This window comes from Nyctereutes procyonoides, unplaced genomic scaffold (assembly GCF_905146905.1).
Source record: "Nyctereutes procyonoides isolate TBG_1078 unplaced genomic scaffold, NYPRO_anot_genome, whole genome shotgun sequence".
Classification (NCBI taxonomy): domain Eukaryota; kingdom Metazoa; phylum Chordata; class Mammalia; order Carnivora; family Canidae; genus Nyctereutes; species Nyctereutes procyonoides.
This window is the reverse complement of record NW_026575051.1, coordinates 32,620,532-32,647,874: the sequence shown is the minus strand read 5'-3', so window position 1 is coordinate 32,647,874 and position 27,343 is coordinate 32,620,532. Positions and strand designations below refer to the sequence as shown.

At 34.5% G+C, this 27,343-nt stretch overlaps 1 protein-coding gene across 1 annotated transcript in view; it reads right to left on the bottom strand.

Annotated features, from left to right (window-relative positions):
- The window catches only part of COL19A1 (collagen type XIX alpha 1 chain), a 303,786-nt gene that overhangs the window by 204,621 nt on the left and 71,822 nt on the right, over positions 1-27,343 (bottom strand). Inside the window, exons 10-11 of the mRNA XM_055329613.1 lie at positions 16,288-16,332; positions 13,903-13,947 (exon numbers count right to left, since the gene is read on the bottom strand). Of these exons, the coding sequence (XP_055185588.1) occupies positions 13,903-13,947; positions 16,288-16,332 (90 nt within the window). The remainder of the gene's footprint in view (positions 1-13,902; positions 13,948-16,287; positions 16,333-27,343) is intronic.

The following is a 27,343-nucleotide window of genomic DNA, read 5'->3' as shown; positions in this document are numbered from 1 at the left end:
TCCTTAAGTTACATAAAATAGTTATTGAATAAATTTCCTTAGCAAAACCAACCTAAGATCACTATGGTCAATAGTTCTCAAATTCCACTGTCATTTTAACTAAAAATTATGACAGAAGAATTAATAGACAACCTTTAACACTACACCTAAATTAAAAAGACAGTGTAATATGTGGTATTAAAAGAACAGTATTATGTTATTTTATAGAATAAGGAGCTAAAGAATATTTGCCACAGGCAATGTGCTTCCTAAATGTTGAAAAATAGAAATATATGAACGAATTTCTTCCCCCTGCACATTTCAGTATACTATTAAATATATTAATATTTTATATATTGTCTTTTTTGACACACAATTTCAAGGGTCATATATGTAAAATTTATTTTGATCTTTAACTCTACCTCACAAATTCAATAGCAGGAGTTTGAAAAAATAGGGTTGATACTGAATTAAGTGAATCAAAATATTAATTATCAAATACTTCTGGAAGCTGAAAAGAAACACTACCTAAACTTGTCTACACTAATATTCTCTAGAATTAAATTAGCTAATTGAATTCTTTTATTCATAATGGTAGGCATTATGTTGGATGTTGAAGATAAAGACATAGATATGGTTCTTGCTTTCATGAAGCTTCTATTCTACTGGGAGAAACAGGAAAAAAATCCCACCATGTCAATAAATTTATAAATCTTTTTTTTTAAAGATTTTGTTTATTCATTCATGAAAGAAAGAGAGAGAGAGAGGCAGAGACACAGGCAGAGGGAGAAGCAGGCTCCATGCAGGGAGCCCGATGTGTGACTCGATCCCAGGACTCCAGGATCACACCCTGGGCCAAAGGCAGGCACTAAACCACTGAGCCACCCAGGGATCCCTAAATTTATAACTTTAAATGTGATAAGTGCTATAAAGGTGAAGTGTAGTGTTGAAGATATAATGAAAAGTTATAACAAAAGGAAGAGATTTTGATTGGAGTATCAAGGAAGCCTCCTTTGAGAAAATGACTTGCAAGATGTAATAAATAGAGGCTAGCCCAGTGAAGGGAAAAGCAGTCCAAGCAATGAACACACCAGTGAAGAGTTCTGAGGCAGAGAAGAGCTTAGGAATTCAAGGAACTGAAGGAAGGCTGCCATGGCTGGAGCAGGAGAATAAGGAGGGTGTGGGGAGAGATGAGTTCTAAGAGGCAAATAGAGGACACAATGCAGGACTTTGTAGGAATATTAGGGATTTTGGATTTTAACTTAATGAAAAACAACTAAATGTTTTAAACACAAGACTCACATGATTCATTTTGTGAAGCCCCACCTCTATAACTTAGAGAATGGGTAAGAGTAAGGGTGAAGATGGAGATTAGTCAACAGGGGACTCAGAAATGACTAAGGCTTGGTAGTATTGGGGGATATAGAGGGAAATGAATGGATTTAAACTATAATTTGGAAGTAAAATTGGCATTGGCCAGAAATTTCAGAATGTTCTTAAACAGTAATGGTGGTACCTTTGTCTTATTCTTAATTTTGATGAGATTTCCTTAAATATTATATCATTAATGGAATACGTTTAATATTCCTTAGGAAGCATAAGACATTTGCAGCCCTATGTGTAAGCAAGCTGGGTCTGTACTTTTCTTTCAGATCTTCCCTTGATCAATGATATCTTTCTATCAAGGACACATGCTTGGGGCCCCTGGATGGCTTGGTTGGTTAAGCGGCCAATTCTTGGTGTCCACTTAGGTCATGATCTTAGGGTCCTGGGATCAAATCCTGTGTCTGGCTCCACGCTCAGCAGGGAGTCTGCTTCTCCCTCTCTCTCTCTCCCCCTCTTCCCTCCATTTGTGATTTCTCTCTCTCTCTCTCTCTCTCAAATAAATGAATAAAATCTTTAAAAGAAACAGAACTCATGCTTGCTTTGGATATTGGTGCATTAAGGTTTTCATCTTCAATAATCCACATCCCCTCCCTTGCTATTTTTTCCTTCATAGCCAGGTCATGAGAGGGTTTTCTGCATGCTCTTTACTCTGTCACTTGTAATTTGCTCTTCAAAAAACTCTAACATGGTGTCTCCCTTTATTATTCCACCAAAACTACCTTTGTCAAGGTCACCAATAACCTATGGGAACAATTTTACATGCTCATCTAGGGAGGCAATGAGTTAGAGCTCTGGTATTTCTTTTTAAATTTTCACCTTCTATGTCTGTTTTTTTCAGCTATATAATGGGAGAATTAAGTGATATAATTCATATGAGCTCACGGAATAAAAATGCCTGAATAAAGCAAATGTTCAGTAAACATTAACTGCTGATATACCTTATTTGACTTATAAACAGCATTTTGAAGATTCAAATACCCACTTTCTTAAACACTTTCCTCTACTTGGCAACACAATCTACTGATTTTCCTTACTTCTCCAGATGCATCCTTTCCATATTCTTCTTCCTCTACTTAACTTCTTAGTGTTTATGTTTCTCAGCTTGTAGTCACCTTCTTCTACTACTGACCTCTGTCCTATGCAATCTTACCCACTCCCATTGCTGTCTGCTGACTGCCCCTTCCCCCTATCTGTCATGTAATACAGACTTTTTTCTGAATTCCAGGCTCAGATCTAATTAATGTTATACAGGAATCTCAAACTTGTGGTATAAACCATCATCCAAATGTGTTCCTCTTATTATCATAATGTCCAGAAATGTAACAATAATCTATATCAGCACCTTCTCATAAGTTGATTTTACCTCCAAGTTATGTCTCAGATCTATCTACCCTTCTCTGTCTCCACCAAAATAGCAAACTACTATCATCTCTTGCTTGCCTACTGCAGAGGTCTCTTAAGTAGCCACCCTACATTTACTCTTTCCATCCTGTATCTCTCACCCATGTGAAACAAACAGTAAGATATGAATCATGAAGAGAATTAAAACAGTTAGAATGAAGAAAAAAAATCACTATGTGTACTTTCTAGGACACTATCATATATATCCATTGCTTTCAAGGAAAAACTAATAAAATTAATGAAATTAGCAATTAGAATCAATAAGAGAATTGGGTAAAGTGACCAGAAACTAAATAAAATTATAAAAATCAAGAGCTTTCCCATATACCAACAATACTCACAGTATTATTATTTTCTTTTTACCCCTGCCTCTCCTTAAAAATTTCATACCCTCAGGACACATGGGTGGCTCAGTCTGTTAAGCATCTGACTCTTGGTTTCAGCTCAGGTCTTGATCTCAGGGTCGTGAGATTGAGCTTCACATGGGGTTCTGTGCTCAGTGTGAAGTCTGTTTCAGATTTTCTCTCTCTCTCCATCCTTCTCTTTCCCCATGCCCTGCTTGAGCACACAGATTCTCCCTCTCAAATAAATGAATAAAATTGTTAAAAATCTTTACAATAAACCTCTCATACACTCTCTGTAAGTCATTTGAATTAACGGTAGGGCTTTCTAGACACAGGTGATCAGACTAGAGGTGAATCAACTAAATTCTCTATACTCGAAGTGTGGGTATGAGATCCAGTTATTGGAGTCTGTTATTAGCACTAGGATTATGAAGATATGCAAAACAAGGAACAAGGCTCCCATTTTTGCCATTTAATACTAAGTTTACCAATGAGCAAGAAGAGCCAGGCTATAAGATAAGCAATAGAACAGAGCAGTTTCACAGAAAAGAGACATTATATAGCCAGAGAAGAAACCAGAATACAAAAGTATCTTGGTTCTTTTTTTTTTAATTGTATTTATTTATTCATGAGAGACACACAGAGAGAGGCAGAGACATAGGCAGAGGGAGAAGCAGGCTCCTTGTGGGGAGCCCGATGCTGGACTCGATCCTAGGACCCCAGGATCACAATCTGAGCCAAAGGCAGATGCTCAACCACTGAGCCACCCAGGTGCCCTATTTCTTGGTTCTTGATGGCTTTTTAGTTCATGATTTTAAATCCTCTGCTATATCCCAAATCAGCGTGTATATTTAACATAAAACCAATCAAAATATCAAAGATGTTATATTGTGGAACTAGGAGAACTGATACTAAATTCATAAGGAAGATAAAAATAAAAGCAAACATTCTATCAACATCCTATCAGGTACCAGGCACTAATTAGGATCCTTTGCATTTAAGTGTCAAACACAGTAAGATAGGAATCCTTATTATTCCCAGCTCAAGGATGAGGAAATCAAAGTTAGAGTAGATTACTATCTGAATTTAAATATCTAGTAAGTAGCAACATAGATGGATAAGGTATACAAGAAAATATTAAAAAAGAAGAGTAATGAAACTGTATTTCCAGTGCTAGATATTAAAGTATATTCTATAACTAAAATAATTAAAATAATCTAGCAATATTATTACAATAGAAGTCTATTAATTGTATTAATACAATTAACAGAATGCATATCCCTAAAATAATCTTAGTTTATACAAATTAGTACATGATAAAGAAGCATTATGAACAAATGTGTAAGAAAATTATTATCAGACATGGTATTGGGGGAAAAGTCCAGTTTCATCTTCATCACAACAATAGTCGCCAATATAAATTTTAGGTAAAAGAAAGGGTTACAATGTGAAAAGGCAAAACTAGAAAAGTATATGAGTGTATATTTAATGAATTTCTTGAAAGTATAGGATTTCAAAACACAGAAGTAATTAAGAAAATTGGGAAATAAAGACCAACTGTCAAACAAGAAATTTACAATATCTGTATCTCAATGTACAATAAATATTAAAGGCAAACCTTAAAATGAGAATATTTATAACACATATGACATAGGATTGTTATCTAGTGTGTGTGTGTGAATGTTTAATGTGATATAGTTAAAGGAACACAAGAAATAAAGAAATAGAAAGTTAAAATGAAATATTTGATAAATATTTTTGACATTTAAAAAATGTAATACTTAAAGCTAGTGAGATAGAACGAGGATGCAACCACTATTTGTAAATGTGTAAGCTGATTTAAAAAAACATACTTTCAGGGCCATCTCCATGGCTCAGTTAAGAACCTGACTGGTGATTTTGGCTCAGGTCATGATCTCAGGGTCCTGGGATTGAGCTCTGTGTTTGGCTCCTCATTCAGTTTGAGATTCTCTTTCTCCCTGTCCCATTCCCTCTGCCCCTCTGTCCCCCTACACACCTGCTCTCTTTCTTTCTCTCTTTTTAAATAAATAAATCAATCAATCTATCTATCTATCTATCTATCTATCTATCTATCTATCTATCTATCTTTTAAAAAAAAAAAACTCTCCGGAAAGTAATTTGAGTATATGTATCAAGAATCTTAGGGGCATCTGGGTGGCTCAGTGGGTTAAGCATCTGCCTCCGGCTCAGGTCATGATCCCAGTATCCTGGAATGGAGTCCAATGTTGGACTCCTTGCTCATGGGGCGGGGGGCTTCTTCTCCTTCTGCCTCTAACCTCCTCCCCTCCTCTTCACCATCCCCACCCCCACTCATGCTTCTCTTGTGTGTGCAATCTCTCTGTCTCAAATGAATAAAATCTTTAAAAAAAGAATCTTAAAAATTCCCATGCTCATCAACCCAATAATTCTAACTCCAGAAATCTAGTAAAGAAAGAACAAGAGAGATGTTTAAAGATGCTTGCCAAATTATGCTAATTCTGCATTATATGTACTAGCTAAAACATATTTTAAAAAAATGAAACAAAAATCAATTTAAAAGGATCAAATTTCCAACAAGGGGGTAGTGAAACAAAATATTATATCTCCATATAGTGAAATGTTATACAATCATTAAGAATAAATGTGTGGGAGATATCAGAAAGGGAGACAGAACATAAAGACTTCTAACTCTGGGAAATGAACTAGGGGTGGTGGAAGGGGAGGAGGGCGGGGGGTGGGGGTGAATGGGTGACGGGCACGGAGGGGGACACTTGACGGGATGAGCACTGGGTGTTATTCTGTATGTTGGTAAATTGAACACCAATAAAAATTAATTTATTAAAAAAAAGAATAATACTTTAAAAGACTAATATTCATGAAATATTGTAGCCTTTGATGGTTATTCTCCTTTTTTTCATGTCCCTCTTTTTTTGGCATTTAAGTTTCGCTATAACCACTATTAAAAGATGCAGCAACAGAGGGAAGAGTTATTCACCAGCACTGTGAAGAACAAGAAAATGACACACAATCACCAATGACTAACGTTAAGCCTCTAGCTTGGCTGTGGGATTACCATTACACTTCCCAATTGCCTGCTACCACGGCTAATTGTAAGTTGGCATGGTTACTCCCATACCAATTGGCATTGGCCACAGATAAATTGCTGTGATTTTTTAAATTACAGTTATTATTCTACTCCATCTGTTCTGTTCATTTTCTGAGTCAGCTGTCAAATCAAACACATAAGTCCTTCCTAAAAGTTGTAGAAGTTTTACATGTTACCAGAGTAAATGGAGCAATTGCATCACACAGTGATGTTCAGTAGAATTCTACAAGGTAAACCAAGAATTAACAGGAAGTAAGGTGACATGTCAACAGTTGTTTTAGTGATGATGGCAAAGTACTATATTTATGATAACAGTATTTTAATATTCTTGCATTAGTTTTAAATAATAGGCATAATTGCCAAGAAGGCTTTGTGAAATCCTAAAAATACATTTCAACTCTGACCTGCTTTTTCCAGTTGTTCTGGTCTCAATTTTATTTTAGCTAAAATTAATAAACATTTGAGACTGTGTAAAAGTACAATGTAATGTCTTGGTTTAATAATTTAACATATTGTATTTCTCTCTTCCCATTACAATTAAGGGTTTTATTTTTCTATAATATTTTCCTATTATGCATAAAGCATCCCTGCTATTTCAAATATGAGAATATCTTTTGACACAGTCTCCAACACCCACTGTGTAAAGATAACTTTAAGAATTATACTGCAGGTCATGGGAGAAGAATGAAGTAAACTTGCTAAATCTATCCAACCTTTTTACTCTGAAGTACTGTTTAATTGTTATATTAAAATAAGAAAATTTTATCTCATTTGTGTCCAATTTGTTATAGAAATGGTCCCATTTTTACCCCTCCATGTATCCATATCCCTTGCAATAGTCTCTACAGCTTATGTAATCAAGAAGTGGCATCTATTTCCCCAGCCCTTCAAGCTGGACTGGGTTTGGTAATTGCTTTGGCCAGTGATGTAATATGGCAAAGGTGATGGCCTGCTAATTATGATCTGGGGGCTTTAAGAGGCTTTATATGCTTCTGCTCGCTCTCTTTGGACCCCTGCTTTACCTTGAAAACAAGAGCGGGATTATTGTTGAAGGATGAGAGACTATTTGGAGTAGACATGTGGTCTATTAAAGCCCAACCCAGACAGGCCATCCTCAGCCAACCTACCAGCTGAAAAGACATATATAAGCAAACCTAGACAAGATCAGCTGACACCCAATAACTGAGTTAAGTCCAGTCTAAACTGCTAAACCACAGAGTAATGAACTAAATAAATGAATGATGTTTTAGCTCACAAAGTTTTGGGGTTGTTACCAGTAGCTAACTAATATATCCTCTTGTCTTTGTTTAATTATTTAGAAGGAAAATTAGGAAGTAGTATTAGGCAAATAAAAAGTAGTAGATATAATAATTATATCAAATCTACTTTTCTTAAAATATCAATATTTTAATATTTTGGCTGTTGAGTATATTAAATTTTATTGAGCACCTTTTATTTACTAATTACTCATTTCACTCCTACAACAATATCATGAAGCAGAAATTACCTTTATTTTATAGAAAAGGAGACCACTATAAAGAAAGCAAAGGACATGTCCAGATTCACACAGCTGGCATGGCAGAGCTGGACTGAAGCATGGAACACAAAAAATGTGAATCCATTTTATTCTATGATCGGGTTACTATCAGTTCCACAATGAAATGTCAAGTCTAAGCTCTCTTTGGAGTGGTACTCCAGAAACTAGGAATGTGTGTTTTCTGTTGAAAGACCTAGATGGTGCTCCCTGAATGTTCTGAAATGTAGGTTATGCATATAACATAGACTTACTCACTTGGGCTTTTTCTCATTCTCCAATAAATTTTAAATGGCTAAAATATCCCAGCTGCCTTTTTGAATTCTCAGTTCAAATTCAATGTGCAATTACCATAACAACTGAATAAAAAATCAACTAATGTAAAGTGAAAATATCTTCCAGTATAAAAGTCTTGGTTTATTTGCAGCCATAATTGTTGTTTATAGTACCAAATGATTACTATTGCTTGCCTGATTGACTATAGTTTCATGATATTTTATGCCAGAAGTCAATATTTTAGTTATTTAGTGGTAGGCAAAATAATTTACTTATGGGACTAATAAAAAAATAGTTAGCTTCTAACCTTGGTTGCTATGAATTACGAATGATGTTTAAATTAATCCATAGAAATAAATCAATAAAGTGCTACTGAATTAATTATCCATCATTATCATTAGCCTAGCATTTACATGTCAGGCCTATATATTATGCATCACAGGTGCTAATACATTTTTTTTGCTAATACATTTTTTAATACTGAAAACAAACATCATAGAATACTAGGAAATGAATTCAGTGCATCTGCTCTTTAATACTCACTTGACTAGAAACCAAAATGAATAGATTAAGCTATGAAACAGGTAAGGACATATAAGCATTTTCCATTTTTCCTATCACATCTTCAAAAGCATCCACCAAAGGCAAAAGGCTGTACATCATATATAAAATTAATTCTAAGTCTCAATATATGTTTTATTTTAGGGGCACCTGGGTGACTCAGTGGGTTAAGTGGTTGACTCTAGATTTCCACTCAGGTCATGATCTCAGGTTGTAAGATCAAGCCCTACCTTGGGCTCTGCCCTGGGCATGACTTGCTTAAGATTCTCTCTCCCTCTCCTTCTGCCTCTGCCTGCATTATAAATAAATAAATAAATAAATAAATAAATAAATAAATAAATAAATAATCTATCTATCTATCTATCTATCTATCTATTTATTTATTTATTTTTATTTTAGGCTGACCTATGACAATTTGAGTTATGTCATTGGAAATTACCTGGTGTGTTAGCTGCTGATAGAAGAAATACAAATGATTGGATGCATGGTTTAATTATAAATAACCCCAGGCAGGTTTGGAGTAGTAGAGTATACTTGGACTCTACCCTACACTATAGTAGACATTTTAATAGTTTTATTCACTTGAATATCACATTTTGTACAGAATTCTACAATGATACATTATTAAATAAACCAACTCAGAATAGGGATCAGTCGGATGTTTTTCCAGTGCATTCTGTCAGGTAAAAACATTTGCAACAGCTATGAACCAGAGGAATAAATATTTAAACAATATTTTCCAATTTAAATAATTACTTTATGTCATGGCATTTCTGGACTGAGATAACATTCTGGTAACAACAAGACAATAAAGAATCACAAGTCACTGAAATTTTACAGCAACCAATTCCCTAAAGTTTTAAGAGATGAATTAAAGCAGGAACCATATGCATTTGTTAGTTTTGCAGGTGCATTTAGTATTATGGGTTTAACTCAGAATGGAAGAAAAGATCAGTAATCAAGATGATCAAAGTAGGTAATGGCCATACGTTTAAATAAGAGTAAATCAGAACCTGCTTAACCATGAATACTCTTGGCTACAGAATGTCAAATGTTGGATACTGTCCACATATCCCTGAGCCAGATGGTTCATGAAGCAAAGAGCATTTGATTGTCCTTTTTTCTTTTCACTGAACTTAAGAAATCCTCAAGGAGAAGATCGTTTTAATTCATCAGATGGAAAAGTTCCACACTAGCTAAAACATCTTAGTCTTTGTAAAGATTTGCTACATCTGTACCCATGTTAACTTAAATGTCACTCTTGAATGAACAAAATCAACTACGTTTTAGCTAGTAAATGTAGAGAAAATGTCAGAAAAAGTGTGCCACGAACAGCAGTTGCCACTGGATGTTTCTCACAATCAAATGGTATTTAACAATAAAGTTGGGTAGAATCAAATTTAACACCTATGGAATCTGTTTTTAAACTAAGTTATTCGAGTATTGAATGACAACATAAGAGAATCGGGTTAGAAGCAAATCCAATCACATGATTTGAAGCAATTACTTAAAGATATTGACTGCTATAATGAAGCAGACATTCACATTTGCTCTTCTATTTGCTTCTTCTTTTCATAATGTAATCAAGAAATATTCCTCTTATTTTGACAAAGACCTAAAGTAATCACCAGGGGGTCATGGTTTAGGAATGAAGATCACTTTAACGAACTCCTGCTAAATCTCCTTTTCCTAATGTGATGGTCAGAGCTTAGTTCATGCATTTACATTTGGTCACATAATAAAAGTTTGCCTTTATCATTGCTGGGACACTGACAGTATAGGGATAACTGTTACCTCAAGAGCAGAATCTCCATTTTGTTCACTAGTAGTAGCCCACACAACACCTCCAAGTATAGTGAAAGAACCTAAGGAAAATCTCCAAAAGAAGGGATGTTTAGGATCACTCCCATAGAAATAGAGAAGCCAGAACACAGACCCCAGCTGTGGGTCTATTCCTCAGACAGAATACAGAACTCCTCCCTCCTGCTTCATGACGTATGGCATTGGAGTCAAAAGATCCTTGAACGATGCTCATCTGACTTTGGCAGCAAGCAATGGGACAATGGGATGGGGTCACTCCTATACATCTAAATGATAAACCAGAAAAATACTAAGCCTGAAAATAGTTCTCCTCAGGGAGAGTCCTGCCAGCAAAAGTAATTTGAGAAAGAACCAGTCTTTTAAATAATTTTCACTTCAGGACTGATTTAGCTGAATTGTGCTTGTGCAGGTAATGCATGAGCTTCTTCCCTGTCATTAGTTGCTATCAACTCAGGAATATACTTTAAAATGAGGTCCTCTAAAAAAATAAATAAATAAAATAAAATAAAATAAAATAAAATAAAATAAAATAAAATAAAATAAAATAAAATAAAATAAAATAAAATAAAATAAAATAAAATAATAAAATGAGGTCCTCTATACTTGTCCAAGTTTCATGAGTCCTTCTCTGGACTAAAGATACCATGTTAGACATGTTAAAGAACCACTTGGTCAGTCTGGCTTAAGAATTAAACTGGCCTGCAGGATAGGTTTCTGGCCATCAAGAAAAACAGCGGATTCCTTTACTTGGTTTATACTGGATTATAGAAATACCACATAGTGGTATCATCACTATGAAGCTATCTGAAGATCATCACATAGTGTTTCTTCTGACAATTGATAGGTGTTTTCTTGTTCAACTAGTAGCCATGTGCCTTTGGTAAGTATGACATTTCTGAACAATAACAACTTCCTGAATTCTTTCGTTTTGCAACTAGTGAATTGTATCATTCAAAACAGCCAAATTTTAAACACAGTAAAGGCCATGGTAAGGTAATTAAAGAGGAAAGGTGGGTCTTATTGTAATTATATACGCAGTTCCACAAAGAATTGAAATTCAAATTAAATTATCTTTTAGGGGGTGGGGGAATGGGCATAATGGGTGAAGGGGAGTGGGAGGTGCAGGCTTCCAGTTACGGAATGAATAAATCATGGGAATGAAAGGTACAGCATAGGGAATATTGTAATAATGCTGTATGGTGACAGATGGCAGGTACACTTGTGGTGAGTATAGCATAATGCATAGGGTTGTTGAATCACTATGCTGTACACCTGAAACCAATGCAACATTGTGTGTCAACTATATTGGAGAGGCTGTTTTTAGACAACAGCCTTGAGTAATGGAGACAGGAGCAAGGCAAAAGGGCCCATAGTGACTACCGAGCTGAAGGCAAACAGGCTCATTGAACCATAGGCCCTAACTGACCAATGGAGTACCTACAACCAGGCACAGTTCCTAAGATTACCAAAAAAGGGAAAATTTCATACGTTCCCATATTCTCTTATTCTGCCCTATAACTATAGCCCCTCACTGCTGCCCCATGGCAGATAGTCTCTCCTTTGCTGTTCTGCCCACTGCTCCCTTGCAGTGTATTTAATAAGCTTTTATCTCTTTGTTCTATCTTAGGTGAATTCTTTCACTGCTTGCACTGCCTGCCCCCATCTAACTGAGATGCCCCAAATATACTTTAACAAAAGAATTAAAAATAGATAAGTAGTCTTTGTTCAGAAAACAAATTATACCATAAGCAGTGCAAAAATCTCATGTTTGTGTCACACAAATAAGTGCTTCACATACATTTCTTATTTAGTTAATCTAGAAATACAGTTACTAATCTAGAAACAAAAAGATGACATTAATTATTTATCTTTGGGAATATGTTGTAGATTAGAATATGTAGCATGAAACACCGAAAAAAACTCAAACATTTGCTACTTGGTAAATAATAATCAAAGCAGAATATATTTTTATTATAAGGATTACAATGTGAATTTTGCATTTGACTATAATTTGAATTATAACTCTTATTCAAGTATTATCTTTTCTATTTGATGCTTTATTTTTTCCTGTTATCTCCCTCATTCTCCATAAATATGTTCACGTCACGGTGAAATTGACTATTTGAAGGCAATTGTTAATAAGTATGAGGAATTAGAAGAGAAGCCAAATATATTAAATGTGTTTTGATACTTCATAGACTGGGAGAATCTATTTATTGCTGAGCAATACCAACAGATTTTAGTAAGATGGTGGCTTTAAATCACAGAGAATTTATCTGTTTCCTTGCTTAGTCTCACTTATTCCTACAGGAAAAGCCCCATTAATAAAACAGGAACATGTATAAAAAAGGCATTTATCTAAAGGCAATGACTGTCACTCTAAAGCAAAAATATTCAAAAGATCCCTAAAAAGAGAGATCTACTTTCAAAATATAGTCATCGTTTAATGGAATTCTCTTCAATTATATGATTACTATATGACTATCTTCTTTTCTTCCTCACAGTTCTGTGAGGAAAAGTAATTAGCAAGTAGCTTACAACATGTATAATTTGTCATAATTATTATAGATGCTCATTCTGTCTAAAATACTTATTGAAGAAGCAAATGACTGATCATGTCCCAGAAAACTAAATACAGGCAACACTGTCTAATTTGAGATTATCTCTCCCCCTTCCCTTCTTATGGCTGTCCAATTACATGACATTTTATGAAACAAAAGAATGGTGCTGGTTTTGTTCTATTTAAAAATAAAACTAGATTTATGAAATGCAGAAGAACTCACATGATTGTCTGAATGGAAATTTTGGATGACTAAGGCACTTCTATTCTCTGTAGGTTCAGTAGAAGGCTATAAATTTGTAAAACAAAGATGGCTTGAATATTGGGTTCACTGCGTCCCTCAGCACCAATCTGAATCCCTATCCACAGTTTTCTTTGCCTCTGAGTCTAGTAACCTTGTGGAGTTTAAGGAGTTCGTCATAACTCAATCTGGGATATTGCACAATCCTTGAGGTTTTTCTACATCAGCCCTCCCTTTTAAGCCATCTCTTTATTTTAACTGTTACAAACTATTCTATTTTCACATCTCTTTTCTATTTGACCCTGGCTATTACAGTTCTTATTTATTTCCTCAGGAAAAATTCTACTGATAAACCAGCTGTACATGTAAACAAAACATTTCTTTAAAGACTTGGACACTTGGTGCACCAATGATATCATAGCACATAAATATATTGCTTAGTAAATGTTTGAATCATTTGTATAGCAATGGAATGCATTTAGTTAGAAATATTTAGATATAACTACCATCCAAACAAGTTTAGAAAGATTTCTGACTATCATCAATATATTAAGTCTAACTTAAGTGAAGTAAATATTTTAATTATTGAATTGTTTCTATGGAATGCACAAGGCAAGTTAGATATTCTACTTCAACATATTTTCATGAACACAATGTATTGTTACAGATGCATGCATAAAGAGAGATATTTACCTTTTCACCAATTTCTCCTTTGCTGCCTTCAAAACCTTGCTCTCCCTGTAGAAGAGGAATATGATGTATATAATAATAGGAACTCTACTTTTACCACTGTTATTACAATAATAATGACGTTTCCAATAGCAGAAAATCAATAATTATAAATAAAAAACATTTCTTATGTGTAAACTTTAAGCCAATATTAACTTAGATGAAATTTAAATATTTCTAAAGAGTCCAACTACAGCTTTACTACAGTAGTCAATGCAATGTAATCTCCATAAACCTGAATTTCTCCATATATTGAACCTTTCTCATAACTGTTTTGAGAACTGAACACATCAACACAGTGCCTGGCACTGTTAGCATTATTATTATTATTATTATTATTACTATATATTTCAGTAGATCCAACAGTAACAGTTTTCTCAAGGTGACTTCTAGGGAATGCTGTTCCAGTGAGAACTGTGTGATGAACGAGTTCACGTTTGAACACCTAAGACTGGGTCCAGCTCTGACACCAGAGCCACGCATGCTCTTTACCACCCAGATCTCCTGCTTCGCAGTCACAGAAAGGGGATTGCTGGATATAGCACTGCTGGCTTTCAACCACCATAATTACCCCAAAAGGTATAAGTCCCCTGTTCTTCAACTGAAAACCTTCTCTGATCTGACAAGCTTATTTTCCCACTTAATTCCGCACAGATATTCATAATACTGATGTTTGAGTCATACTTTCAAACAAATATTTATTGACTGTCAGATATATGTCAGGCACTTAAGACAACATAACCAGCAAATGAGTGCTAGAGATGAGTCATCCTCACCCCTCCACCCACAAGATGCACTCAACAAACAACTGAGCGCACAGGGATGAAGAAGTTCTTATCTCCAGTTTTTTCTGTAATACTACAAAAAGGTGACACTTGATACAATTAAAATCCATGTGTTAGAAAAGGAATGCCAGCTTTCTTTTTTTTTACTATAAGTATAGTCTCTGTTTATGTGTTATGAATAATATATAATGAAATATATGTATATGTGCATATGTATACACACACATACACACGATTAAATTTTTGTTTCTGCTTCATCTGCTCTTAAAAAAGTTAAGACAATAGGTAAGTATTTGGGTATATTTGCCACTGAATGCATGGTCTGTCTTTATTCTAGCATTTTTCCTAAAATATGGACTTTAGCTTGATCTGTTAATTCAAGCTGACATCGAAGCTGCTAAACACCCCCAGTACATCAGCCACAATGTCAGCATGATGCAGCCACCACAAACAGCTGCTGGAAAGTCCAAAACTATTTCCCAGCAGATAAATCTGCACATCCCTTGGCTTGCAACTCAACTCACAGATGCAGCACATGCTGTATCAATGGGTTTTGTCTAGAGCTGCTGTGAAGAAATTCAGAAGCTTGCCATTTCACCACTGCCAGTTTCAGTCTTATTTTCTTTATGAAGCCAAATCAGGGAAGATTTTTCAAAAGCTGTAACTATAAATAAATGCGTATCTTCTTTTAATGGTAATTTTAGCTACAGAGAAAAATCTAGATGTAATAGTAACTTCTGACGTCTTATCGCTAAGACCTGTAAAACTTCCAGAGCATAAAAATGATATGGTTGGCCTGGGTGGGCATCTAAAATTGCATCAATAATGCTCTTCCCTGTGGTGGGATTATCTGGGTGGTGTTATGACAGCTGGCCCCACCTGAAACAGCTCCCCATCCCTCCAGGAAACTGGAATAGACCAGACTCTGTGCTTCCAGCAATGCTGATCATATTTCTTGCCAGAAGAAGAAAGCAGCCTTGGGACAATACAAGGGTACAAATGAAGTTCACCTTGGTAAAGAGAAAGACACTCGGCACAGAAGAAGTAGCATAGTTGATGCAAAAATTTTTAGTCATTACGAAGCTGTTCTGAGAGATTTTTTGAAGATATTAGTTATAGCATCTTTGTAATATTTGATATTTTATGTCATTGTAACTATTATGTTTAGTCAATCTGGGGTATACAAATAGGAAGGTAAATAAAAAAGAACCAAATATAGTCAAAGACCGTAAAAATTGTTTCACTCTTCATTTTAGATTCTAATAAGTGAAACATGTCCAGAGCAGCTCTGTATACTCCCATGGCCCCCAGAAAACACCATCATCGACTTCTCTGGAGAAGCATGTTGCTAAAGCTCTCTGATAAAGCTCTCCTAGTGATTTCTTTGAGAAGGGATTATTTCCACAGATTCTCTTTGAAAAGACCATTAATTGGCTTTCTAAGAGCTTTCCAGGGATTTCAGTTTCATCAAACAAATTTTCTGAATCTCTACTATATTATGGAAAATTCAGTTTTTTAAGATGTTAAATTCTTAACTTCTAAAGGACATTTAAAAACTCTTTACCTTTTGACCAGGTAAGCCTGGAGCTCCATGTAAACCATTTTCACCCTAAGAGAAGTACATAGAATAAATTTTATTAGCCATAAAAAACAAATGAATAAAGAAATTTTTGCAGTTCTAGTGTTGTGGGGAAAGGTAGCCAACACTGAACATCTATCACATTTAGGGGCTTTCTGTCTATCCTTCCTTATCTTACAACTGTAGAATTGGTACTTGAATTTTACAAGATAAGATAACAGTCTACTGGGTGCCAGGTAGCTCAGTGAGTTAAGTGACTCTTGGTTTCATAACAGGTTGTGATCTCATAGGTCATGATATTGAGCCTACATCAGGCTCTTCAGGGAGTCTGCTTGAAGATTCTCCCCTTCTGCCCCCACAACTCATGTGTGTGTTCTCTGTCTCTCTTTTAAATAAATATATCTTGGAAGGAAGGAAGGAAGGAAGGAAGGAAGGAAGGAAGGAAGGAAGGAAGGAAGGAAGTCTGTCTGTCTCTGAGTCATGTTCAGGATCATCCAACTTGTGGCACGACCTAAGATTGGAATTGAGTTCTAACTCCACAGCCCGTGTTTTCCCAGCTATTTAGTATCCTTTTTTTCATTTTGTCTTTCAAGCCTCTGGACATAATATTAAAGTCTGGCATAGGCTTTCTATGGGCCAGGCACTGTTCTCACAACAAACCTATTGGGTAGATACTATTATGATCTTCTTACAAGAGATGATTACACAGCCAGTAGCAGTTAGAAATGTGATTCAAAGACATATACTTCAGCTCTGTGCATACAACCACTCCCACTGTCTCATGGAGAAAATTCATTTCTGGCTTGTAAGGGACCTCATCTAACAACTGAATGTATCTATATATCTATTATAGATAGATAGCATATCTATCATAGTCATAGATATACAGATATGTAGTAAGCATATATATATATATATATATGCCATATATATATATCTGCTCAAATCTGTTGATTGTCTTTAAATCGAAGACATACTCAATGCCATTTTACTTGAAACAATTGCTTATAAGAATTTTTAGTTCTTTCCATTCATCTGGTTCCGGTCTTGGGAAAAAAGGTTTTTAGCAGATACTTATCAGTTTCCATTACTGGAGTTGATGGATCATTTCTTTGACAAACCTGCCTTGTAAACAGCACAGCAGCTAGAATGAGATACTCCTGAGAGGATGTGCATATTCTCAGTGGAGCCTTAGGAATTTTGCTGCTTCTAGGAGCTGACTTTGACTCTTGAGTTTCCCGGCTTACACAGTTCAAAATAAATTAACAATTCTATTTATCTGCTTTATTTCTAGAAAATCTAAGTAATTTATAAGACAACAATTCTTAAGCACTACCTAGAATGAAGTCAGATACCGTTCTTAGAATTTTTAAATAAAATTCAAATATATATGAAGAAAAAAAATCACATTTTCAAACTTTAAAATAGCAATAATATATTCTGTCTAAATCTAAAGAGATCATTATCATTTCATTAATTAATACATTTTGGAAAGGCTTATATAAAAGTCATTTATACCATTCTATATAGACACACATATATTTTAAAGACTAAGGCTGTTCTTAGATTAAATTATCTAAGTTTTTCCATGTTATAACTGCTATCATCACAGAATATAATAAACACTAAAGGCAAAATTTTGTTGCTAAGTGAAATTAAGCATTGAAGCATCAGTAAAATACAATGTACTTAATCATGTAATAAATATATTTTTTATTATTTAAAGTAATAAATATATTTTTATTTAAAAATTATTATAGTTCTAGATTTCAGGCATTATGTAAACTTCCCATTTCATTTGATAAAGTGGTAGTAAAAGCACATTATGTATTTAATGCCAGGGAACATTCTGTGGAAATTGAGCTTCTGTTACTCATCATAGAAGTATGTCCACTTGTCTATAAGGAGTAGAATTATTTTCATCAGTTGGTCTAATATAATGTTTTATATCATATTACAAGTTACACATGATAACAAGATGTGGCATGTAATCCAGTAAAGTACACTGATACAGTATTCACTGCCAAAAATACTTTTTGGGGAAAAAAATAGGAATAGTATATCTTTCTCATTTTCTTTGCCGACAGCCCACTCCTATGCACTCTGTGGTTAAGGTTCTGGCACCTCAAATCCTACTTCTGGCATTGTCAGGTTAGGGTTACACCCAGAAACACCCCTAATTGGGTACCAGAAATCTCTAAAGCTGTGATATTAAGACTCTTTAGTGGACACAGATTTCATGATTATTCCAATTAAAATGTTACATTTTCCTGTGGCCAGTGTTCACTGGTCCCCATTCTTTCCTGACTAGGAATTTGTTTTGTAAACATAATCCTAAACTCCCAGATAACCCAATGGATACCACTGATTGCTCTCAGGGAAAAAAGGCAGTTTCACAGACCACGAGGGGGAAGATTTTGAGATTCTGAGTGGACACCACTGAAGTCTAAAGTTTGCATTACTGGTATTCAGAAACCTTTTTTTTTTTCTCACTGATTTTCTTAAAGTTATCAGAGATGGCCTACTTAGAAACTTTTAATAATTTTAAACTACTTGTCATTTTTCTAGTTCCTAAGGGATAAATTAGCATTTTTGTTTTTGTCCCTATCTCAAAAAAAAGAGAGATTTGTTAAAGTAGCACAAAAACTAAAGAAGAAAATAGCCTTAAAGAGCAAACTTTTGTTTAAAAGATTCATGGATAAATGACGATTCCATCAGGATTTTTATCCAAAACCTAATACAGCTTGAAGTCAAATGGAATTCTAACTAGGAAATAAATGATTATCTAAAACTACTGGATTGACAGACATTAGCTGCTTTTTCTGAACTCTTGCAGTTCCTCCTTCCAGTCCTAGAACAAAAAAGAAATAAGAAGGTTCTCTTTTGGCTTTTGATCAATATTTTAGCTTATTATTGAGGGAATATTACAATCAATGTTTCCCACAGCTACCATAATATTCCAAACTTGCTTCTGAGGAATATACTTTCTATTATAGGTTTTTTCATCAAAGGACCTGTGTCCTTTTCCTGTTACAAATTCAAGCTACACAGAAGGACAAGTGAATGAATATGTGTAATATCAAGTGGAGCCAAATCTAATGTTGCTGCTGATAGCACTGTTGCCATGTTATTACTGTAATGCATAGCTCATCTCTGACTTCACAAAGCTATCTAAGAACCCTTTCCAGAATTCAAAGTAGCCTCTTTGAGAAGCTTTTGGAAAAAAACTAGGGTGTGACTTAGGGCCACCTGATGGCTTTCTGAAAAACTGATCAAAGGATTTCATTTTTACCTCCTTTTTATCACTGCACGTTTCCCTGAGGTAAGCACAGCTAGGCATAAAAGATAAATTATTAGTTTTCCTGATTCCTTTGACATTAGAATCTGTCTTTCCTTATTATACAGGATATACACATTGTCTGAAGGACATTTGGTAAGAAATCACATTCCCCAAGGCTATCGTTTCCAAACCTAGTCCCAATGAGACCAAGCAAAGAAAAGAAGATTAAACAGGTAAATGGAAATTTGCTAATAACTACACTTAAGCCTAGAAAATAGAAAGTTATACACTAAGTTGCAGTGATTTTTTTTTTGGTTTAAAAAATTAGGCATTCACTCTCTGATTTAAAAGTCTGACATCCTATTATATAACACTGCTTCCATACTTAAAAATTTAATTTGGCCTATCATTTCATTTTAAAGCATGTTTTCCAAAACTTAATCTCTTGTATGAATATATGATACACTTGGAAATACATTGATATTTTCCCACTAACTCATATTTATTAAGAGAAGATATACTTAAATTGAATGTTGAGTGAAATAGCTAGAAAAAATATCTGAAATGGAATGCCAGAATTCTTGCATGAAAACTAACAAAAGAGGTAGCTAAAAGTAAATGTGATTTTCCTTTTGTGTAATGCTAACTTGACCTTTACATTTCTGACTACAGGTCAACTTTACTCAGGACATAATCTTCAGAAATTGAATTTTTATGGTTCTTAAATTGTTGTCACTCTACTAAAATTTCAGGAATTAAAATAGATACCTCCTACATTTTTTTCAGACATTTCATCCAGTCTAAGTCTTTTTATTTCACAGAGGAGTATTTTTCCCTTCTATTTTGTTGGACTTTATTCCAAGACATAAATTGTCAAGTTAAAAAGTATATACTGCATAGAGATTAAAACTTCAAACTTTCTGAATTCTTTGTATTTGCTGGATCCTTAATGCAGCAAATCCATTGGGATACATTATCATATTAATGTTCAAGACAAGGCAAATTTATATGCTTAACCATAAGGTGAACGGGCTTGTTACTTATTATTACTTAGTCTTACGGGTCATTTCAAAGGGAAAACCAGCCCACCAAAGCTAAAATATAGTCGATACATGTCTTAATCATAGTAACATAAATATAGGGAGTTAGTAGAAGCTGAATCTAACACCTACTATCTCAAAAACTACCAACCTGAGTGTATGTGTTTGTGTGGGCACACAAGTTTATGCAAGTGCACATACCAAGGAAACAGCAGGATGGATGGTCTTAAAAATAGAGGCAAGAATAAATTTGTATATTTATACCCACTATTATTAAAGAATTTAGTTGAGGTACTGACTCTACTGAAGCTGCTTTATTAAAGTCAGGCACTTTTGCTGTTTAATTTGTGTTTAATTTTGGAGAGCAGAACAAAGCAATTCTCTATGTGGATAGTGCAATAATGCTTTCTGAACTCAACCTTCCTCCAAATTTCTGCACATTAGTCTCATTTCACAAAGGAAAAAAAATCTTATGGATCTTATATGTGACATCCCTTTATGTCAATATCAAGGCTACTCAGTAAATCAATAAATTTTCAGTGATAGTTTGGAGTCCCTTAATGAATTCATCATCGTTTTCTGGGCACACACTGGTTACACAATATATCTTTTAAAATGCAGAACTCAGGGAACACCTGGGTGGCTCAGTGGTTGAGCTTCTGCCTTCGGCTCAGGGCATGATCCTGGAGTACCGGAATCAAGTCTCGCATCAGACTCTCTGCTTGGAGCCTGCTTCTCTCTTTCTCTGTGTGTCTCTCATGAATAAATAAATAAAATCTTTTTTTAAAAATGTGGAACTCCGAACTCAGCACATCACTCCAGAAATGGTCTCACCACACAGAATAGAAAACAAAAGTGTCATTATACACCACACACACACACACACACACACACACACACACACCTTGTTCTAGATACTATATAGTACTCCTATTTATACAATTTGCTTTTTTAAAGCTAAATTACTTATGTATACATTGAGCTTATAGTCAACTATAACCATTAAGTTTTCAAGGAACTATATCTTACAATCCTTCAACAAATCAATTGAATGAAAATTATACTGAGTTATTAAAATTTAAAAAACAAGAAAATACATAATTTTGAAATTATTTGGACAGGTAAATAATTCTTTCCATATATAACAAAGTTAAAGAACTGAGACTTGGCCAATGTAGAGCCCATTAGAAACCGGGGCTCTTACATATTTGTGATTTTTTTTAAGCAGAGAACAAGTGTTTTGGCTTTTCACTATATTTTGAGACTAGCTGTAAGGCAGTCTTTAAGTAAACTCGAAGCTTCATAAAAGCACTAAGGAAATAAAAGATATTTAATGTGAATCATCTCCTAAAGTGACATCTGAATCAAGTATTCTGACAAGTGAAAGATGATTTAAGATATAAAGAGGACAGTGTCATCAGTAAGCTCCTAATTGAGGACAGTGAGATACCAGTAAGCACAAACTATTTCCTGTCCAAAGTATTCCTCGTGATGAGTAATTTATAGTTCTGCTCCATATCAATTACTTCTAGTAGAGCTTAAATGCACTCGAGTCATTTGTTATTTATCTTTAGCCCTGAGGTAAATGATTGTGAAGATATAGAGAAAGAACAGGCCTTAGCAATCTTGTAAGAAAGGCAGGAGATTTTTTTTCAAACCTCATTTGGAAAAAAAAGAGAACATGATAACGTGAAGTTTATGCTTACAAGAGAATAAAGAGCATAGTCTCTCCAAAGAGAAAATGGGAAGCAAATTCTGGAGCTGCACACACTTCTCTCTATTTGATTTCACTCTAGGAAGCAGCATCTATAAGCTTTGCTAGGTGCACAAGAGATTCTCCTGATCTCCTATTTCAATGAAGCATGTTTTTTGCAGAAAGTACAGAAGACTTGCACTGAAGATCCACTGCCTTTTCCAATTCCCCATCAGTATGGTTCTAATAATCATCTTCAATTTCTTTTTTCTACTGCCCTGAGGCTAAGTCCACTTGAGTTCTGAATAACTCAACAAACACTTATCTAGAATCAATCAGGTGCCAAATGCTGGGTCAGGTGCTGGGGGTTAGAGGAACAAGACCTTGTTCTCCTGGAGCTCACAGTGGAGACAAAGACACAAACTATGTTGATAATGTAAATAAAGTACTATGTTGGCAGAGAGAAGGGGCTATTAATTTGTCTGGTGTCAAAGAAACTTTACAAAAAATACCTAATTTTTCTTGAGCTTTGAATCTAGTAATCTGTGAAAATGCAGTGATGGTGAGAGGGAAGAAGGGCACCCATTGTGTATGATCATGTTCTTGAATTTTCTACTCAGTACCTAACTGGTTCATTTAGTACCCTACATTGGCTATGTCTGACTCTCACTTGGATAGCTAAAAATCTCCTTTGGGCAGAGCCACTTTTAGAAAATTCTAGTATCTGAAATTGTAGATGTCCTTATCAAATACCAATTACATCTTTATATTTATTGTTGAGTATCTCAGCAATCTTCCCCAAGGATAAAATAATTAGTACTAAACTATGCAGAGAAACAGAGAATGTGTGATCTTTTTTATGGCAATATTTTAATATTTATGTACTAGATTCTCATAGTGCATTAAATCAAATAGGAACATTAGCAGAATAAGTTCTTGAAATATGGCTGTTTAGCAAATAAAAGTCAAGTGCCTGGGTGCCAGATCCACTGCATGTGTTGAGCCTGTCATCCATCTGTTGTGTTCTCTGCCAACTGCTCTACTTGGGGTGTGAGTGGAAGGCATTAGAAGGGAATAAGAAACCATTAAGAAATAAATTCAACTGCAGAGTGAGCAAGTTTTTCTTTTTTTCTGTCCTTCTGTTACCTCTATTCCTCTTATGTTTCTGCTTATTTTACTGCTGTATTGCATCAAAATAATGCCTACAAATGAGACAATTAAATGAGACTTACTCCACGTAAAGGCATTAATTTTTCACTGATAATTCAAATATCATTCTTGGAACTTCAGTAAGTGAAGCCAACAGTAGGTTGACAAAACTGCTTTCTTTGTGGTCATGTTTCCTATGAATACTGGTTATGATTAAAAAAAAAGTTCAATTCTATGTCCAGATTTGCCTCTTTTTTCAATGCAGAATTTTCGGAAATATAGTAGTATACAGATGATTCTCTGTTTAAGAAGTATTTTCTTAAATATAAAGCTCATCCTTGTTTTGTAAACCTTGACAAGTTCATAGAAAAGATAGAGCCCATTGTTAGAATAAAGGAGCTGCCCTTGCTTTTATTCTTCTCAGTTAGTATTTCGATTCCTACAATAAATTGTTGCATTCGAACAGGTATTTTAAATTTTTAAAAATTTGGGCAGACCTCTGCGATTAATATTAATTCTGAATTTCAGTGGAAAATGAGGTGAAACTAGATAATATAGATGGAAAGCCAAATGACTTAAAAATTCTCTAGTTTTTTCAATAAACGCCTATAAGTTTCTGAGTCTCGAAGGTATTACTGCTACATCTGGATCAGGGCTGTCTCTGAGTTCATTTTAATTCACAACAGCTACCGGCCTTGTCTGCACTTTCAGAAACTCTAACAGCATCTGCCTTTATTTCCTGAAGCTGCAGTCTCCTCGTAAAACATCTTTTTAAGGGGAAAATCGAGATTCAGAGATCACCGTCATTTCATTTTCCAACTGAAAAAAAAAAATACAAAGGCGGACAGGGAACAATGGATATGCCCAGTTGAGTCTTACCCTGCTGCAGAGATTGGGGGCTTCAGAGCATATGGTGAAAAGGCTGTCACACAAAGCGCCTCGGCATGAGGATAGATAGCCTGGCTGGTTTTAAGTCAGGCAACTTGGCAACTCTCTCATCATGTTATCAGATATACTTCTTAGTGCTTTAATGCATGTGGCTTTTTGCCTCTAGAAGTTCAATATTTTTTTAAATAAACTCATGGTGTTAAGCTAAGCACTTTTGTTTTTGACCAAATATACAATAAATGTATATATATATATACACACACACACGTTTGACCAAAAGAATATACTTTATATATATATACTTATAATAGATATATAAGTATACTTACATTACTTATACATATAATTATATATCAAAAGCATATTGCATAGAGAACATAAAGAGAATTTTCTAGGTTAGATGCTGAGGTAAGGTAATCTGGAGAGTGTGGACATGACTGGTCTGCCAGGAGGTGGGTGTGCAGGGCAGATAAGGACCTCCAGATAGTCCAGGTATGAGAATTTTGAAAGTTGATTTAAAACATACTTTTGAATTTGGAAACCAAACAAAATCATGTTGCTTTCATAATATTTTGAAAGATAAAGTGAAACAAAATACTTTCATTCAGTGAAAAACTCATATGATGAAGATTTTTAATTGGTAGACACAATTTTATGAGGGTGGGAGAGTCAGAATATCTACGGTTGGGTAGACTTTAAAGAGGGCGGGGGGGGGGGGATTTAATGACAAGGAACACAGTTCCCCCTGCAGCAGAATTGAGAAAACCCTCTGTATAGTTCCTTCTCTAGGTAGTAGGCAAATTTAAGATATAATTCAGAACTGTTTGTGCAAAAGAAATCTGGATACCTGAGGAGCTACCTCCAGATGAAGTAATAAGGTAAATGTGCAAAAGCTATGAACTCATATATGTAAGATTCAAGTTCTGGCCCCACCATCTGTTAGCTATGAAACATTGGGGAAGTTTTTATTCTATCTTAGTTTCTTAATCTGTGAGACACCAATGATAATAAATCTTATATGAGAGATACTGTGAGAAATAAATAATATAAAGAAGTCTCTTGACAGTGTTGAACACATAATAATAATTGAGTAAATGGCTGCTATTATTAATATTGTAAGAGTTTACGCTCATATATATTTCAGCTAAATAGAAAATTAGTTGTTTTGCTAATATGCAAACATTAATTTGTTTTTAGAGGTCAAAATTATCTAAGATATGTGTGACTTTTAACATTTTCCACTAAATATATTTTGAATAAATAATATAAATTCCTTCAAATAAGTTCTAATTTAGTTTCATAGCAAGCCTAAATTTAGAATAATAGAATCATAAAACTGTTTTCTCTTAAAATTATATCTATTTACCAAATACAATTGTCCCACCCTTATCTGCAGGCTTTAACTTTCAAGACCTAAAACCACAGATATTACTAAACCCTATATATATATATTGTGTTTTTTCCTATACATATATATCTATGATAAAGTTTAATTTATGAATTAGGCTCATCAAGACATTAACTATATTGTTAATATTATTATTAACAATATATATTAACAATATAGTTAATATAATTGTTATAACAATTATAACAATAGACTTAATAAAAGTTATGTGAATATAGTTTCTCTTTCTCTCAAAATATCTTACAGTACTATATTCACACTTCTTGTGATGGATGATGTGAGATGATAAAATGCCTACATAATGAGATGAAGTGAGTTGAATGACGTAGGTATTGTGACATAGCGTTAGGATACTCCTGACCTTCTGACCATATGTCAGATGGAGGACCATCTGCTTCCAGATTGCAGTTGGCTGCTGATAAGCAGATACTACTGTATTTATAGATCAGGCACGAAGCTATCATTTTTATGAATAATCTCATTTAATCCTTAAAACTACAAGTAGATACAATATAATGCCCATTTTAAAAATGAGACAACTTAGGAAAAAACCCAAGAGACATGCCTTGAAATTACATATTGATGATTTGAGTTGAGTTTCAAACACAGGCAATCAAACACTGTAGTTAATATCTGATTGTTACAAGAGTGATGCCTATCTTTTACTACATACTTACTCTGTGAGAAACAAAATTATTTTCGTGGAAGTTTTCTTAGTAAAATAAACACTTTAGGGACAAACTGTAGGTAATTAAGCAGACAGAAAATTGGTTGTAGCAATTAGGCTCCATATTTATTGAACTTTTATTATCACATTTTTAGGATTAATATGACTAGAAAATAATTATTCCTGTTTTTTAAAAATATCCTCACTTCTCAAAAAAAATCTGGTATATGACATACATAAATGAAATAGGGAATGAGGTAATTTTTTGTTTGAAATATTCAAGTAATGAATACAAGCATGCTTTGAGTTTTATGTTTGGAGGTAACATGGTGGGCAGGATTTGTCCAAATCCTCACCTCCTTTTCCCTCACATACTATGAGGATGTTGTGAGCACATGGGTGCATATGTGTATGTGCATGCATGTATGTATGTGTGCATGTACATGTGTGATCTTACACATTAAGTGAATTACTTCTCATGGAAATTAGACTATCCAGCTTACTCATCTTGGCTGACAGTGGTTTCTGTCCAATCAAGCTTATCAGAAGTCACTACACTTGCTATATAAGATAGATTTTCTTACATGAACTCAGAACAGAATATTTACCAAATCTCTTAGGCAAAATCCTAGCTGTGCTGAGTAAATGTAAAGGGTATGGTCACTGGTTGCAGTGTGTTAGCAGTATAGCTGTATGTACGTATAAGGTTAGATTGCCTAGTACAAGTTTTATAAGGCGACAAGTATCAGAATTACAATAGAAGACAGTCTGATGCTCTAGTTCTTTATCCTCCATGACTTCACATATCCCACCAATTGATTTCATAATATAGTGTTGTTTAGTGTCCTATTTTTCTCCTGAGCCATAGAAGAAACTAATACTTTGTTCAGGGCCTTGACTTAAAAAATTTACTGCT